Here is a 14237-nt window from a genome sequence, read left to right on the forward strand (position 1 = left end):
CACCCAGAATCCGCGCCTCACGTGACTGGCCCCCACAGTGTCACGTGGCTCTCTCGAGCTTGGGACCGAGACGGGGAGTGGCTGAAGACGGGTGGGGCGAGGGCTTGCGTCACATGACGGTGGAAGTACCGCTTCCGAAGAGACCTGGGCGTGGCCATATTGGGGACGGAGCTTCCGGTCTCCAGCTTGGATGTTTTCCGCCCTCTCGTCCCGCCTCCCTCTGCAACCTGACACCGGCGCCGCGCCCCGCCCCCCTCCGCCGGCGCTCACCCGGCGGTCACGCAGCTGCGGCGGGTGCGAGCTCTCTGAGTCACCCGCCAAAGGGAGGGTGAGTGGAGGCGAGGCGTGGGGTCGCCGGGGAGGGGTATCCGGGAAGTGGGGACCACCCACCGGGGGGCGGAGAGCGAGGGAGGCCCGCCCGGGCCGGCCCTCGAGGTGGTGGGCTCCCGCTCCTCTGAACGCGACCTCCGACGCCCCGCTGCAACCTCCCCTGGCTGCGAACCGCAGTGACTTCCAACCCTGAAACGGGACTACTTGCAGCCTCTGACCTGGACGGAGGGACCCCCGGGGAAGAGGCGGCCCTGAGACGGAGGCGGTGAACCCGGACCCTCCGGGTCCGCGTCCCCGCCCCCACCATGACCCAGTGACCCGGTGACTTGATTCGCGGTTTTGGAGCCAGCCAGGTGCCGGAGACGTTTTTCCAGCTCCAGCCTTTTAAACCTGCCTCCCAGCTGAGCACTTTTGTATGTATGGGCCGCTGGCACTGCCGGCTCCGCTGCCCACTGCGGCGGGCTCCGTACAAGGTGTCCACCCTGGCCCTTCTGGGCGGGATGGGTTTTGCATTCACATACTGCACGGTGCTTGGCACAGATTAAAGCGAGTGGTGGGTAAATGGCAGAGGGTTATTTTGAGAAGAGAGTGACAGCGCCTGACCCGTTGGCGCTAACGGAGTGCTGGCTTTTATCATCGTGGGGATGCCACAGGCAGGATGTTGGGCTCTGGTCTCAGGGCACTGGAGGGGCAGGAGAGGGGACAGAACTGTGAACCCACAATTACAGCCCTGGGTAGGGTGCTATGGCGTCCAGTTTAAAATAATTAAGTAGTGCTGGGAGGTAGAAGGTTGAAAGAAGGCTCGAGTCTGGCACATTCTAGGAACGCTGTGAGTCTTTATTAAAGAAATATAAGAGCAGGTAGTTTCTGGGTGGTTCTTCCTTTCCCCTCTCCTGGTTTTGTTCTGGCAGACAATTCATGAGCCACTCTCCTGCATTCAGGAGAAAGGCCGGGTAGGGCTCATCTAGACATTCTTCCCTTTTTCACTCACCTGGGCCATCCCTGCTGAGAAACTGGAGTTTTAGGATCAACATGGGCATCCCTAGGGAGAAAAATCATTGGTACGAGTGTTTTTATTCTGGGCTTGACTCTTGACTTTGGACACACAGACTTGTGTGTGTTTCGGGGGAGAGGAGCAGTGGATTTCATCGATTTCTTGGAAGTCTGGGAACCCCAAATAGTTAAGAACGCTGGCTTAGCAGTGGACGGTCCCTGAAAGGGGTTGAACTTGGCCTGGTTGTCCCCTGATGTGCCAAGTCACCACACACTGGGTTTTTGCTACTAACAACGTATGCTTGCACATTGCTGTAGTGCTCTGTTTTGTTTTTAAGCATGATCCTGTGCCCTCTGTTGGCCTGTCTGTGGTTCAGGGCTTCCTATGTGGTGGCTGTGCAGTCACTGTAATTACTTTAACTGACGTCAGTGGTGTGTGGAAGGAGAACAGCTTGGAAGGCAGGCACAGATTAGACAGCTTTTGTTCTGAGTTGGCCATAAATTCATGCCCTTACTCAATTTGGGTCTGAGTTCCTTGTGGAAGCTAGTCAGTGTCAAGTTCTAAGCCATGCCGCGGTCTTTTTTTGGAGTAGCATGAACTCAGGAGAAATCTGGCTGCCTTGTCATGCCCACACTCTTCCATCCTGCCTGCACACAAAGCATTCCAAGTAACAGGAGATGTTCCAGGCAGGGCCAGGCTGAGCTCTGCCTTCTTTGGAGAGTGATCCAGTGACCCTGAACAGCGCTTGGCCTCCTCTCCACCAACCCCCTGCAGCCTCCAGTCAACATCCCCCTCCTTGCATCCGGCTTCTACAGCTAGAGCCCCAGCCCTCCCTCTCGCCTGGAAGCCTTGCCCCCGCCCCCTCACGCAGGGCCCCAGTGGTAACTCTGGGCTCTTCCCTTGTCACCGCTCCCTCCGCCCTGACGCACACACTCGCCTGGAAGGTTCCTCCTATTTCTTCTCCACCCACTCTGGGTCTGAACTGGCTGGCGGAGGAGATGGACCATCCAACACCCAAGGTCCTCCTAGCCAGGCCCCGCGGCCCCTCCCTACAAATGTGGGCTTTGGAGGCCGGCAGTGGGAGGTTCTCAGTGCCACCCTCCATCAGGTAGCTGTCACCGAGGATCCACGGGCTGAAAGAGTGTGTGTCTGTGCCGGGTGGGGGCTGGTTTATTTAGAGCCAGGCAGCCGTGGAGGGTGAAGCTTTGAGCAAGGCAGCGTGGACAGTCATGGCTGTGGTGTGTGCAGCCGCTGGGTGGGGGCACGGTCACCCTTACCCTCATTGGAAATGCGCCATCTCTCACTTGACCCTGCCACTCAGGGACTCAGCTCCTGCCCTCTGACGCCCCTGCCCCCCACCCGTGTAGCAGGAACTCGGTCATGGTGAACGAACCCAGAGGGGATGGTGGCCCCACGCCCCGCTTGGAGGGCAGCAGCAGTGGCAGCGAGAGCTCCAAGGACAGTTCGAGGTGTTCCACACCGGGGCTGGACCCCGAGTGCCACGACAGACTCAGGGAGAAGATGAGGCGAAGGATGGAATCTGGTGACAAGTGGTTCTCCCTAGAATTCTTTCCTCCTCGGACGGCTCAGGGAGCTGCCAATCTTATCTCGAGGTGAGCTGATGTCCTTAGGAAATAGGGGCCTGAGTGAGGGGGGTGGGGAAGGCACACCGCGGGAGGCCGGGTGGCAGGGCCACACTTTGACCTGGGTGGAGGAAGGCAGCCAGAGGGAGTGGAAAAGAGCAGGGGAGATCATCTGAGCCCCAGCTTCTCAGTTGTCAGTAAAAAAATCCCTGCAGGCAATCTGGAGTTTTTAGACACACAGTCCAAAGGGTTAAAAATGCTCTTTCTCTCAGACCGCATTCTCTGGTGAAACTTGAGGCTGGCGCACGAATACAGTTTAGGAAGTCATAAAGCAGCGGCTTGGAGAACATTTTCCGCGAGTTAGGAATTCGACTTAGGCCTCTCGAAATCTAGAAATGCTAAATGAATTACGTTAGCACATTATGACTTGCAGTTCCCTTTTTAAAAAAAAAAGTGTTTCTTACCATTTGCGTTTTGCATGTGTTGCTCTCAAGGTTCTGAGGTTTAAAGGCACAAGGATGTTTAAATAGCACGTTATAGCTCGTGCGCATGTGCACACCTGTGGCTGTTTGGGAACTGTGGCCTTGTCCCCTAAGGCCGCTGGCCGCACCGCAGCCAGGAGGCAGCATGAAAGAAACCTGTGTCTGCTGCCTTTTTTTTTTTTTTTTTTTTGCTCCATTCCTAGAGGGAGCCTCTGTTTGCCGCTCTGAGAGCACCCCAAACCTCTGATCATCGAACTGTCTTAGCTCACCCGAGATAGTGTGCGAGCACTTTGAAAAGGCTGACCCACTGCTCTCCGCAAAAGAGCTGCCTTATTGTTATAAGTTGTCTCTACAATCATCATCATCACCATCATAGAAGCTCCCAGTGCCTGAGCGTCGGGTGTGTATAAGCACTGTCGTAAGAGCTGTGGGACCGTCTATGATAATAGTTTCGTAGTGGTATTATGAAGTAGGTACTGTTCTTTGCCACATTTTTGCAAGGAAGAAACTGAGGCTCTGAAAGATGAATTCTCCCAGGATCACGAAGCTACTAAGTAGCAAAGCCTGTGGGTGGTCTGCTCACATGGGAGGTTTCCCTAACCCCCAGGCCCCAGGGGAAGGTGGGGAAGGGTGGTGTGTTCCCAGAGCCCCTCTTCAGAAACAAATTCCGTACAGGTTTGATCGGATGGGGGCAGGTGGCCCCCTCTTCATAGATGTGACCTGGCACCCGGCAGGGGATCCTGGCTCAGACAAGGAGACCTCCTCCATGGTGATCGCCAGCACCGCTGTGAACTACTGTGGCCTGGAGACCATCCTGCACATGACCTGCTGCTGTCAGAGCCGGGAACAGATCACAGGCTATCTGCACAAGGCCAAGCGGCTGGGCCTGAAGAACATCTTGGCCTTGAGGGGAGGTGTGGAGCCGGCCCTCTGCTGTCTGGGATCTTACTCCCTCAAAGGCCTCTTCTGTCCCTGGAACGGGCCTTTACTTTTCTCTGGGTCCCACACTGAGCACGCTCAGTCCGCTCCCTGCCAGTAGAGTCAGTAGGCATTGTGGGTGGCGAGCACTGTGTGTACCACACAAATGGAGCCACTTCTTGACCCCTGCGTAGTTGAGTCAGGAGTGCAGCCAGTGCCTGATAACCCTCTGCCCTGGCTACGCACAGCTTTGTCGATCGCTGGCCAGCCTTGCCCTGGGCCCAATCAAAGAGCATGCTTCTGGCATTCGTCCCAGGGGTGACACAGCTGCTGTTGTCCCTGCCCAAGTGTGGGAGCAAGGAGCCGGATGGGTGGGAGCCTGTGGCCTGGTGCTACTCACTTGAGTAGAAATTCTCCCTGGAGGCAAGAGGTCCAAGAGGGTGGGAGAGTGAGCAGTAGGGGTGTGCGAGGGGGCCTGAACACAGCTCGATTTGGGTGGAGAAGGGATCTCAGATGCTCCAGGCTAACCGATGAGCTGTAGCTGCCCCCCCACCCCCCCACCCCCGTTTAGCACTGCCAGCGCCTTGCCCGCAGAGTCAGTGCTCCGTGTTTGGCAGGATGGCCACCGTCTTCCTGGCCACCATTTGCCAAGCGCCATGCTGGGAGGAGGGGACACACACCCTGCAGAAAATCAAGACTCTCTGTTTGAGGAGCTCACCGTCCAGGTGTGGGGTGGAGAGAAGGAACAAACAGGCTGCCTGGAGGGTGGGTAGGCCCAGTGACTGTGACCTCTGCCGCCCCTGCAGACCCCGTAGGTGACCAGTGGGAAGAGGAGGACGGAGGCTTCAGCTATGCGGCAGACTTGGTGAGGCACATCCGAAGCGAGTTTGGTGACTACTTTGACGTCTGCGTGGCAGGTGAGTGGCTGAGGAGTGACACCCCCGGAGAGCAGAGAAGGCCTGCCAGCACTCAGTTCAGGACCCACTAACCCAGGGTGCTGTGGGCCTGAGCCTGTGCCAGGTGAGGGAAGTCCGGGGTGCGTCACACAATGTCCTTGCTTTCACTTCATCCACTACCTGCCAGGCCACCCCACCCTTTGAATTTTTATCCCTGTGCCTTTTTGTACTCTTAGCTTGCTTCCTAGCTCTGTTCTTCTTTTTTAAACAAAAAGGGATGTTTATTAAGATGGGGGGCCCACAGAGTCTCAGAACCCCAGTCGGGAAATGGCATCTGACCTCACTAGGCACTAGATCAGAAAGAAGAAACCAGGGTCTCCTCCATTCTATCTGGAGCCACATAGTCCTCCCCCCGCCCCTTCTCTGCCTCCCACTGCACATTTGCTCCATGCTTACGATAGATCTGATGGGTCTGCTTTTGCACATGCATGGCCAGCTGCCAGCTCCTAAGTGTATGTGATCACTTCCAGCCAACAGTCCAGACTGACTGACAGGCCTCAGTATCAGTTCTGACTTCTCGGGAGAGGGCATTGGATCAGCTCAGCTCCAATTCTGTGGGCTACAGCCAAGAGGAAGTTTCACCTGTTAGAAATGGCCTTCCCTCTCACCCCTGTTTACTGGGATTGGGCCTCAGCTTCTCAAATCAGGGCTTGGGTATGGGGAGGCAACATGTGCCAGGGATACAAGAAATCCAGGGATTGATTTGACACAACATTTTGGCCTGACAATTTTTCTGAAAAATTTTTTGGGAAAATCATATCATTTTTATATTAAAACAAACATAGCCACATTCTGGAGTAGCATGTCAAAGTGACCTGCTTTTTAAAAAAATAAGCCATGTGGCTTCAAGGCAGTTAGTTGTTGCCTATGGCTTTGGGCCCATGTCCCAGGCCCCCATGTACATATCCATGCTTCACAGTCGACAGGTATGTTTAGATGAGTCTAGGAGGCCCTGATGAGGAGGTAGGCACATGGCGGGCATCTCCACCTGTTCAAGTGTTGACTGCCCACACTGGCCACCCTTTGGTCAGTTACTTGAGGAACACACACATGTGTGTAGTAGGCCTTACATGGGTGGAGACTGGCTGAGCTGTGAACTTGCAGGAGCTGAGGGGTCTGGTGCTCTGCCTGTCATAAAGTGGGTGAGAAGGCTTATTCTAGGGCTGGGAAACCCCAGATTGGGCCTATGACAGAAAATATCATAAATGGAGCAAAATCTAAATGTAAGCACCTGCTACATTTGGTGATATTGAGGACTGAGAGGTACAGCTTCAGCTGTTAAAACCTTGTTTTTGAAATTCCTGCTGGAAAAATAGCCTTGTTGTTAAAAGTGAAATTGTGGTGCTCAGTCCTCCCAAGGCTCACCCCTTGAAACAAGAGTTTTTATATTAATTTCTGATGACTTGCAGTTTCTTCAGAACAAAATTGCCTTATCACAGCGAAGCAGACTTGCTCTCCAGCAGCCTGGCTCGAGGTCCTGCCCAGGGCTGAGGCTGAGGAAGCCAGCGCTCTCCTGTACTTCATTTTTTAAAAAAACATTTACCATATTTTTTAAATGTGATTTATTTTTGAGAGCGAGAGCATGAGCAGGGGAAGGGCAGAGAGGCAGGGAGAGAATCTCAAGCAGGCTCCAAACGGTCAGCACACAGCCTGACACCATATCTCAGGAGCCTTAAGATCATGACCTGAGCCAAAATCAAGAGTCAGACACTTAACCCACTCAGTTACCCGGCACCCTTCACCAGGACATAATTTAACTTTGGTGATACCTGGGGCTCATCATCAAGAAGGCAGAGAAGGATTTAGCCAAAAAAGAAAAATAAATTTTTTTTAATATAAAACGACCAGAGTCAGGAAGGAGTATGCATGCACTTCTTGTTCAGATTCTGCTTCCGGAAGCTGTGCACCCACGGGCAGGGCATTCTTCTGTGGGCATCTTTTCACTGGACGATGCCCGATGATACTCGTATTCCTTTCCTCTGGCTCGATCCCTGTTAGAGGTCAGGAGATGGGCTTAATCCCTATTGGAGATCTCGGACTTCATTATACTGTTTTTATTACTTTTGAGTAATAGGTTTTCAGATTTCTGTAACAAAAAGTTAAAAACGGGGGCACCTGGGTGGCTCTGTCTGTTTAGCATCCGACTCTTGGTTTTGGCTCCGGTCATGATTATGGGACCATGGGATTGAGCCCTGTGTCTCGCTCTGTGCGGTTCTTTCTGTCTCTGTCTCTGTCTCTGTCTCTGTCTCTGTCTCTCTCTCTCTCTCTCTCTCTCTCTCTCGCTCCCTCTCCTCCTCTCCCCTGTAGCTTCATTAAGGCCTGTCATCATCCTTCGCAGGCAGGGTCCCTCAGGGAAGCAGTCACAGAGTTCCCCGAGCCAGGGAGGAGCCTAGGTGCCGTGCGGTCCCGCCTCCCAGGGAGGAGCCTAGGTGCCGTGCGGTCCAGCCTCCCAGGCAGGAGTCCCATCCTTGGCCTCCCCTGCAGCCCCAGTGCTCCACCCTCCAGGAGCTTGTCACCTGGTGGGGCTGCTCAGAGGGACTGATCCTGGCTTTGTCATCAGAGTCGAACAGACTATGACTCATACGGACCTTGCTGAAGGTGAATCCCTTCTCCCCTGTGTGACAGACCATCGAGGTAGTTACAGAATTCTCTCCATTCAGGTGGAACATCTCCACTTTCTTCCAGGCTCCCCTTCTATGACGTGATTTCTAACTTTCACTCTTTGGGATCCCTGAATGATTTTGATGTGAAATGAATCCACTGCCCAGACCCCAGATGCTGCCCGACCCGTGTTCAGTGTGGCATTTCCTCCCTTCTGTGGCCACAAAGCGCAGGCCTGGTGGCAAGGGACGTGAGGCAGGTCAGGGAGCCGTCCCCCACAACTCTTGGGCGGGTGGCCGTAGACCACCTCTCACCGAGGGTCACGTCCGGAGTCAGAGGCACATCACTGTGAGCTCAGCCACTCAACGGTTCCGGCATGTCCGTGCCACGGTATCACAGGGGACAAGTCCGGAACCCCTGAGGCAGAGAACTCTGTGTCCCCAGCTTTCTGGTGGTCTCCTCGTCACTCACCTTGAGCAGGTGGGAGCCAGCCCCTCCCTACTGTCATCCCTATCGGCAGGTTACCCCAAAGGCCACCCCGACGCAGGGAGCTTTGAGGCCGACCTGAAGTACTTGAAGGAGAAGGTATCCGCAGGAGCCGACTTCATCATCACCCAGCTTTTCTTTGAGGCTGACACATTCTTCCACTTTGTTAAGGCTTGCAGCGAGATAGGCATTACCTGCCCCATCCTCCCCGGGATCTTTCCTATTCAGGTGAGGGGCCCAGGAGGGCTGTCCTAGCACAGGCCAGGGCCCTGGGGTGAAAGGCCAAGTTCATGGTAAAGTGCTTTGATGCTCGTTAGATTTCCCTTCCGACAGATGCTCCAGTCCTTGGAGAAGGCCACCCCATTTTGATTACATCTAATCCCCCCTCCTCCAAAGCAGCAGCAGGGTCTGTCGGAGGGGCTTACTGACAAGTGTCCAGGAGAGGGATTAGAACTGTCATTATAAATCTGGATTAGGTCATTGTTTCCCAAATTGGACTGTCCTCAGAATCATTTGAGAAGCTTTTTCCAAACCTAGATTTCCAGATTTCTAGAGGTTCTGATTTAATAGGTCAGAGGTAGGGCCTGGGAATTCGCCTATTACTTCCTAAGTTTTACGGGCAGGCGCTGATGATCAGTGCGCCTTGGGAACCACTGGCCTCGATGCCCACCGTGTGATCAGGCACAGGGCTGGCTCGGACCGAGGGCAGGCATGCCGTGGGCCGCTGGTGTGCTCTGTGGAGTGGAAGAGGCAGGACAAGGTGAGGGTCCTTGTACATCCGGTCTGACGTTCCCGAGGCAGGAGGCCTGGCAGGGATGGGAAGGGCAGTACGTATTTCAGCGGCGAGATGGGCCGGGGGACGGTGCCCATGGCCCCCTGTGTCTCGGACAGGGCTACCACTCCCTTCGGCAGCTTGTGAAACTGTCCAAGCTAGAGGTGCCGCAGCAGATCAAGGATGTGATCGAGCCCATCAAAGACAATGACGCGGCCATCCGCAACTACGGCATCGAGCAGGCTGTGAGCCTGTGCCAGGAGCTTCTGGCCAGTGGCTTGGTGCCAGGCCTCCACTTTTACACCCTCAACCGCGAGATGGCCACCACGGAGGTGCTGAAGCGCCTGGGCATGTGGACCGAGGACCCCAGGTGAAGCCGGCAGCCCCCAGTTCAGGCCCGGGAGGAGCCACAGAGGCAGGTCGGGTGGCGGGCAAGTCAGAAGCCACAGAATGAGCATGGCCTAGTGGCGCTGGCCTCCAGAGCTGCACAGAGGGAGGCCTCCCCTGGCTAGGGACACACTCAGGGTTCTGTCTCAGGGTGGGGCGGGTGGGGGGAGTCCATGTGCAGAGTCAGATCAGAGGCCTCCATCGGCTCAGTGGTGCGCCCCTTTTTCCTGCATCCTCTGGCCAGTTGCTTATTCCTTCTGTCTCCATTCTCCCCTAGGCGTCCACTGCCCTGGGCTGTCAGTGCCCACCCCAAGCGCCGGGAAGAGGACGTACGTCCCATCTTCTGGGCCTCCAGGCCGAAGAGTTACATCTACCGCACCCAGGAGTGGGATGAGTTCCCCAACGGCCGCTGGTGAGTGCCAACCGGGGCCCTGGAGCAAGTACAAGTGTGTCCCGTTTCCTGGGAGGGCGTGCCTGCTTCTCTGCATGCTTTTTTGGGAGCAGCCAGAGACAGGATTTGCGAGAACGCCCCCCTGGCGTGTGGGGGCACCTGTCCCTCTGTCCGGAGCCACGGGTCAGGAGTGTGCCTTGCCCTCCCTGGCCAGGGGCAATTCCTCCTCTCCAGCCTTCGGGGAGCTGAAAGACTACTACCTCTTCTACCTGACGAGCAAGTCCCCGCGGGAGGAGCTGCTGAAGATGTGGGGGGAGGAGCTGACCAGCGAAGAGAGCGTCTTCGAAGTCTTTGCCTGCTACCTCTCGGGAGAGCCCAACCAGAATGGCTATAAGGTGAGGGTCCCCAGGGCAGGGTCCCCCCCCTTACGTCCCCTACCCCGTCTCCCTGTGGGCCAGGTCTCAGGGCTGAGACTCACACCGTGGCCCCTGCTCACCTAAGCCTCACTGGACGGGCATCACCTCAGCTGAGGGAAGGGTGAGCTGGGAAGTCCCCGCCGGGGTGCCGGGAAGGGCTTGCGGAGGCACAGGAGGCACAGACCAGCGGCACTCGGGCTGCCAGGCGTGACCACCGCCCCAGCTCGCCCTGCCCTCTCTCCCAGGTGACTTGCCTGCCCTGGAATGACGAGCCCTTGGCGGCCGAGACCAGCCTGATGAAGGAGGAGCTGCTGCGCGTGAACCGGCAAGGCATCCTCACCATCAACTCCCAGCCCAACATCAACGGGAAGCCATCCTCCGACCCTGTGGTGGGCTGGGGCCCCAGCGGGGGCTATGTCTTCCAGAAGGTGTGGCAGGGACACGTGGGGCCTCCCCACCCTGGCCGGCACCCCAGGGTTCCCCAGAGACAGGGACAGAGAAGCCTTCCTTGTTATCCCGAGGCAGAGGGAACAGGAGTTCACGCCCTACGTCAGGCACACCTGGGCAGGCAGGTCACTCGACCGCTCAGCCTCAGCTGCCTCTTCTGCAAAATGGGGGTAGATCACATCATGTTCTGGGGCGGAAATGTCACAAAGCATGGGAAATGCTTGGCCCATGGGAAGAACGTGGGAAGCGTTTGCTAAGTGGAATTGTTACCGGTCTCCTGAGTTGGTTCCTGTCTGTAGAAAGGAGTGCTAGAGTTAAAATTACCTTATAAACTAAGGCCCACGGGGTCTGGAGTTTGAAAGACGTGGGTTTGAGTGCCAGGTGAGCTGTCTACCTTCAGTGCAGCCGAGTTGCTCGGCGTCTCTGAACCTAGTTTCCCCCTGCGTGAAATGGGGATAATCATGCCCCATCTTAATCCCCGCCAGGCAGTCCGTGTTGGGGAAGCCCTCGCGGTCAGGGTTACTGTCAAGGGTGTGGGGAGGATGGGATGGGTCGGGCCTCTCTCCCAGGTCTCAGCTTGTCCTGGGCTTCCTATTCTCTCCCCTGTATTCGTGATGCGATTCACATGGCCACGCCAGCCCAGTGCCTTGTCCTGCCACATGAGTGGGTGTGGACACCTCCCTGGGGTGGTCTGCAGGGTGAGTGCCGCTGGCTGTCGCTGAGCTGGGTCGGGCGAGGCCCGGGGCTGACCCACAGGGTCTCCCGCAGGCCTACTTGGAGTTTTTCACTTCCCGTGAGACCGTGGGGGCGCTTCTGCAGGTGCTAAAGAAATACGAGCTCCGGGTTAATTACCACATCGTGGACGTGAAGGTAGGCCAGCTCCCGGGGTGTAGACAGCACTCAGCAGGCCCAGAGACCCAGGGTCGACGGCACCGTGCTTACCCCTCCACTCAGTGAGCACTGAGCCCTGGCCGGGCACGGTGGAAACCAATACACGTACCCACAGCCTGCAGCTCAGAGAGCCTGCAGCCGAGTGAGGGGGCCCAGTCAGTGGGTAATTACAAATCCAGTTGCACTTTTAACAACATTCCATATGGGATTCTGGGGACCCAGGGAAGGCTTAGAGGGGTCCCTTGTGGCTGGACTCTCTGAGGACAAGGAGAAGGACATCACAGGGAAAGGGCAGAGGGTGTGCAAAGGCATTGTCTGCACAGCCTGTGGGGATGCTGCTGAATGGGTCCAGAGTCAGGCTAACGTCATGTCTGTCCTGCTTGAAATTTGGGTTTTCCCCTAAAGACAAGAGGGAGCCTTTCCCAGCAGTGGTGGCTTGGCTCCGTTCCGTCGTAGGCAGGTCACCGTGGACAGTGGTGTGGAAAATAGGGCCAAGGAAGACTAGAATCAGAGGCCCCTGTGGCAGTCCGAGTAGCAAAGACAGGCCTGGCTGGGCAGCCACCAGGGGAGAGATTGCGAAGAAGCTAGCAGGAGCCCCCGGATGTGGGGGATGGGACATGGCGGGAATGGAGGAAGGAAACGGTCAGCCTGTGGCCTTTCACAGAGTGGCAGAGCTGGGAGGGGCAGGTGGAAGAGACGGAACAGAGCGCACTCTGTTGGGTTGGGTGGGCTGGGTTTGCGGGCACTGGAGGGACTGCAGAGGTCTGTGCCCAGGTCTATTCTAATTGCCCCTACGCTCCACCGTCAGGGTGAAAACATCACCAATGCCCCCGAGCTGCAGCCCAACGCGGTCACTTGGGGCATCTTCCCCGGACGAGAAATTATCCAGCCAACAGTGGTGGATCCCATCAGCTTCATGTTCTGGAAGGTAAGGGGGCTGGGAGCCGGCCCGCACTACCCACCTGGCACACCTTAGACTGGCGGTGTCCATACCAGTGTCAGCCCAGGGCTGGTGGGCTCCCCCCTTCCTGGCTGCCCCTGACTCTCCTCAAAGTGCTGATTTCTGGGGGATGGGAGGGGACCCCGGCAGTGGGCCTTGTTCTAGTCGGGGACATGTCCTGTTGGGCAGAATGGAGCCCTAACCTGCAGCTCGGTTAACCTTGTCTGTGTGTCTGTGCATCCGTGTGTCTGTGTGCTTGTCTGTGTGTCTGTGTGCATGTTTGTCTGTGCGCGTGCGTCTGTGCATGTGCTTGTCTGTGCATCCGTGTGTCTGTGCGTCCGCGTGTGCCTGTGCGTGCAGGACGAGGCCTTTGCCCTGTGGATCGAGCAGTGGGGCAAGCTGTACGAGGAGGAGTCCCCGTCCCGCATGATCATCCAGTACATCCACGACAACTACTTTCTGGTCAACCTGGTGGACAATGAGTTCCCACTGGACAACTGCCTGTGGCAAGTGGTGGAAGATACATTTGAGCTTCTCAACAGGCCTGGGACCGAGCAGGAGACTGAGACTCTGTGATCCCGCACCCTGGGGTTCTCAAGGCCACCTGGGTCCTGCCTTCCTCCTCCCCGGTCCTGGTTGTCCTGGGGACCCGTCTTCTCCGTTCCTCCCGGAGCCCTGGCCTCCACCCCTCACGTGGTGACGGCAGCTAGACTGGTGTGAGGCTCGCGGGCTCTGGCTGGACTGGACTCTGCCCCACGTCGGAGCCTGGTGTTCGAGGCTCAGCCTGGTGCTCTTTGGTGAGAAGCACCCCCACCTCCAGAGGGCTGTGGCGTGGTGGAATGGCCTCCTCCCTCAGAAGGAGAGGGGATAGTTGTTGCTGACTGAGCCCTTGAACCACGGCAGCTCCTGGGAGCCGGCCCTGGGGCGGCCAGTGACCTCGCGCTTGGGACCCACCGGGACGGCAGAGTGAACTCGGGCAGCAGGCAGTGGCGGCGCTGCAAGGAGACGCAGCAGAGCGAGGGTGCGCGCCCTCGTCTGGGAGATGCTGGCCGCTGGGCATTAACCTGCCCGGCTGGCCGCGTCCCAGACCTCTGGACAGGCCTTGGCCTAACACGTGGCAGCACAGGCATTCCTTGCCAGCCTCCACCTGCGAGCCCACTGGGCTTTCACCTTTCTACAAGGCTGCTTTTTGAAAGAGCCATTTCTGTGTTCTGGCGGCTTGAGAGGAAGAGTGTCTCAAAGGTTAAAGGTATCTGAACCCTCCTACTTGGTGGAGCGCTCCGCCTTCCTCCCCCCTCCCACTCCGGCCATAGAGCCATACCCTGCCCATTACCGTCAACGGCAAAGACAAGGCTCCATTGAGCAGGATTTCTTTCTTCGTGGCTTATTTTTTTAGATGGGACCTCTCCTTGCCAGCTGCTCTGTCCCCTCTGCTCTCCCCCTCCCCCCCAATTCCCAAAGCTGTCTGCCTCGCCCTGCCCCCCCCCCCCCGGAGTCAGCCCTCAAGCCCCACTGCCCAGGGACAGTGGCCAGTGGATGCGCAGAAGCTGGTCCCTGTCGCGGTCCCTGCCTGCTGATCTCCACTGGTTCAGCAAAAGGAGGGTGGGGGTGGGTGTCCAAAGAGCAGCCTGGTGGCGGAAGAG

At 57.0% G+C, this 14237-nt stretch overlaps 1 protein-coding gene across 6 annotated transcripts; it reads left to right on the forward strand.

The window, feature by feature from the left end:
- The first annotated feature begins 160 nt into the window (after positions 1-160).
- On the forward strand, positions 161-13962 carry MTHFR (methylenetetrahydrofolate reductase). 6 transcript variants are annotated; one of them, XM_029947018.1, is made up of 13 exons: positions 236-328; positions 541-743; positions 2692-2937; positions 4065-4303; positions 5114-5224; positions 8385-8578; positions 9242-9492; positions 9787-9921; positions 10115-10295; positions 10562-10744; positions 11532-11633; positions 12463-12582; positions 12955-13962. In XM_029947018.1, exons 3-13 carry the CDS (start codon positions 2705-2707, stop codon positions 13168-13170), a joined length of 1965 nt encoding a protein of 654 aa, XP_029802878.1. In that variant the 5' UTR covers positions 236-328; positions 541-743; positions 2692-2704; the 3' UTR covers positions 13171-13962. The 6 variants fall into 6 exon arrangements, with proteins under 6 accessions (XP_029802875.1, XP_029802874.1, XP_029802873.1 ...); XM_029947015.1 differs by lacking the exons at positions 541-743; positions 8385-8578 and adding an exon at positions 8974-9110 and having other exon boundaries at positions 161-328; XM_029947014.1 differs by lacking the exon at positions 541-743 and having other exon boundaries at positions 162-328; positions 2695-2937.
- The last annotated feature ends 275 nt before the right edge of the window (positions 13963-14237 follow it).

The sequence above is a fragment of the Suricata suricatta genome, chromosome 8 (genome assembly GCF_006229205.1).
Source record: "Suricata suricatta isolate VVHF042 chromosome 8, meerkat_22Aug2017_6uvM2_HiC, whole genome shotgun sequence".
Taxonomy (NCBI): Eukaryota; Metazoa; Chordata; class Mammalia; order Carnivora; family Herpestidae; genus Suricata; species Suricata suricatta.

Bases quoted from the DNA above. Each gene is read 5' to 3' on its own strand.
- MTHFR (XM_029947016.1), top strand. From the start codon at position 2,323: ATGGACCATCCAACACCCAAGGTCCTCCTAGCCAGGCCCCGCGGCCCC. The intron at 2,433-2,691 runs GTAGCTGTCACC...CCACCCGTGTAG, and splicing joins TCAGTGCCACCCTCCATCAG to CAGGAACTCGGTCATGGTGA. The intron at 4,304-5,113 runs GTGTGGAGCCGG...CCGCCCCTGCAG, and splicing joins CATCTTGGCCTTGAGGGGAG to ACCCCGTAGGTGACCAGTGG.